This window comes from Hyalella azteca, unplaced genomic scaffold (genome assembly GCF_000764305.2).
Source record: "Hyalella azteca isolate HAZT.00-mixed unplaced genomic scaffold, Hazt_2.0.2 contig13120, whole genome shotgun sequence".
Taxonomy (NCBI): domain Eukaryota; kingdom Metazoa; phylum Arthropoda; class Malacostraca; order Amphipoda; family Hyalellidae; genus Hyalella; species Hyalella azteca.
The window spans coordinates 247,424-250,580 of NW_025943054.1; the positions used below are offsets into that span (position 1 = coordinate 247,424).

At 39.3% G+C, this 3,157-nt stretch overlaps 1 protein-coding gene across 1 annotated transcript in view; it reads left to right on the plus strand.

The window, feature by feature from the left end:
* Positions 1 to 645: 645 nt before the first annotated feature.
* Positions 646 to 3,157, plus strand: part of LOC108670295 (protein trachealess) — a 29,587-nt gene continuing 27,075 nt past the window's right edge. Inside the window, exon 1 of the mRNA XM_018157756.2 lies at positions 646 to 668. Coding sequence (XP_018013245.2) covers positions 658 to 668 — 11 coding nt within the window. The 5' untranslated portion in view covers positions 646 to 657. The remainder of the gene's footprint in view (positions 669 to 3,157) is intronic.

Below are 3,157 nucleotides of genomic sequence, written 5' to 3' on the forward strand. Positions count from 1 at the left end.
ACTCAACAGTTCCCAGGTTACGCAGGATACGAAGGAATTCGCCGCGCAAAGCCAACACTTATACATATGTCGCAGGTATACAAAATGATTACAGGAATGTTATTATTATGTTGAAAAGATATTACCTAGTATTTCACACATATGAAAGTTGCTAGCAAGACAGCAATTCAAAACATACCTGATTTGGATGCCTATAGAATTTTGACAAGAATCTAACTATTATTTTAAAAATGTCGTCATCGTTCAATTCTAAAAACTTCGTGTCCAACTAAAGGTATCCAAAATGTATTGTAATTGCTGGCATATCTATTGAGTTTCTCCGTAAGCGGTAACTTTTTAATAATTCATTTGAAAAGGCGGCGATCCATCGTGGCCTGGGACTGTGTTCATTAACATATACTAATGATAAGGATGAGGATACTAAGGTTGAAATGCATGTTCAAAATTTCTGTCAACAGAATTACTTTATTTCATAATGTAAATTCGATTCCTATAGTAGATAAGTTAAAAATTGCAGTACTTCACTCACGTGAACTTGAGAAGATCGTTTAACCACAAAGATGAATTTATTCTCGTTTAATTGAGTGTATACGAATCACGAGGGTGCTTTTCTTTAACAGAATTATTTGTTACAGGATCCCCACCAACCCCTGGAACATGCAGCACAAGTGAGTATCAGTAATTACAATAAACTTGAAATAATTTATCTTATTATTTAATTGATTTCCTTATTAGCGCGCAATAATTATTAATTATTGAGTTCTTTAACAGCGCGCTGTAGAACGGTAACTTTTTAATGCGCGATCCCATTATATTTCCAGCTGGTGAAATCGTTCTTTTCATGGAATATTTACTTAGAGTATGAAATCAACAGTAAAGTTGATTAAATTGTATTCAAACTTTTGATTTCTATAAAATAAGTGTAAGTTAGAGCTGTCGTCGTTTTTGTTGTTTGAAATGTTTCCTATAAGAGTGGCATGAACTGCACCACTTCAAACTTTGATTTCGGGTGGTGACTTCAGATAACAAGTCACCTTGAGATAACTTCGAAAAATAGTGAATATAATGGATTATTGGTAATGGATATTTGCTAGTGGATCATTGATAATGCATCATTGCCAATGGATCATTGATAATGAATCATTGATAATGGATCATTGATAATGAATCATTGATAATGGATCATTGATAATGAATCATTGATAATGGACCATTGATAACGGATCATTGAAACTGGAGAATCGATAATGCAGCATTGCCAAAGTATCATTGATAATGAATCATTGATAATGGAGCATTGATAATGGATAATTGATAATGGACCATTGATAACGGACCATTGATTGATAATGGATCACTGATAATGGATAATTGATTATAGACCATTGATATTGGCTAATTGATAATAGATCATTGATAATGGACCATTGACAATAGACCAATAATTAATAATGGATCGCTGATAACGGATCATTGATAATGCATCATTGATAATGAATCACTGATAATGGACAATTCATAATGGATCATAGATTTGATCTCAGAGAAGCATGTTGTTGTTGTATTTACACCCAGTCTTTCTAACCATATACATAATCGCATTTGCCAATAATTGTCCACGATCATGGATTGCCATTAAAATGAAAACATTTTGCTGGTTTTACTTTCATTGGCTTTGACCGGCATCACCGCTATAGCAGCGCAGACGCGTGTCCCACAAATTTCATTGAGTGCGAGCCTTAAGAAATTACCGGCGCTTGGGTTTGTCTGATGAAGAAATTAACGTCACAATTCAGATTGTTTTCGTGAGAGTTTTTGATTGCAGGCAATATTTTGGAGTGTTTATATACGGCGTGCGATGTTTATTGAACCATTACCTGAAGTGATGATTTGCACGTATACCCTTGTATGCCGTACACCGTAAGTGGAACGTACGTATACCGTGTACATACGTACACCGTAATAAAGGGAACGTACTTATACCGTATACGTACGTACACCGTAACGGGAATGTTCCTATACGGTATACGTAATACGTACAGGCCGTAAGGGGAATGTACGTATACCGTATATGTACGTACACCTTAAGGGGAATGTTCCTATACGGTATACGTAATACGTACAGGCCGTATTAAGGGGAATGTTCCTATACGGTATACGTAATACGTACACCGAAAGGGGAACGTACGTATACCGTATACGTACGTATACCGTAAGGGGAATGTACGTATACCGTATATGTACGTATACCGTAAAGGGAATGTACGTATACCGTATATAGAACGTACGAATTATATGCTCTATATATACGTACACCGTAAGGGGAATGTACGTATTATACCGTATACATACGTACACCGTAAGGGGAACGTACGTATACCGTATATGTTTGCCCCTTAATTGCTTTGCGCTTATCGCGGCACAATTATTGTTAATTTCATCGCAAGTGCATCAGAAATTTGCAACCAATAACCTGAATTCATTGGTGATGATTCAAATTAGACCAGAAGCACTATGCATGCCCAGTGTATGGTCATGGATTTTACTGTTCACTGCAGCTAGGCGTTTCAAAACACTTATATAGAAGGATTACGAACACGAGAATTTTTACGTCTGCTCCTAATAAATTCAGAAATGGTTGTGTTGAATATGTATGTACATGTATACGTTTGTTGTCTATGAATATTTCGAATATATTTGAGTGTTTGCCATGGTGGCTCAATGCGTATTAAATGCCAGCCCAGCATGTTGACTGCGCCAGCTCAGCTGGACCGCGTGGCTGCCACCACGGCTGGTCCAGCGTAATTAATGGCTGTTGAACACAGCTGGCTGCCACCACCGCTGGTCCAGCATCATGGCTGTTGAACACAGCTGGCTGCCACCACCGCTGGTCCAGCATCATGGCTGTTGAACACAGCTGGGCCGTCACCACCGCTGGTCCAGCATCATGGCTGTTGAACACAGCTGGGCCGCCACCACCGCTGGTCCAGCATCATGGCTGTTGAACACAGCTGGGCCGCCACCACCGCTGGTCCAGCATCATGGCTGTTGAACACAGCTGGGCCGTCACCACCGCAGGTCCAGCATCATGGCTGTTGAACACAGCTGGGCTGTCACCACCGCTGGTCCAGCATCATGGCTGTTGAACACAGCTGGC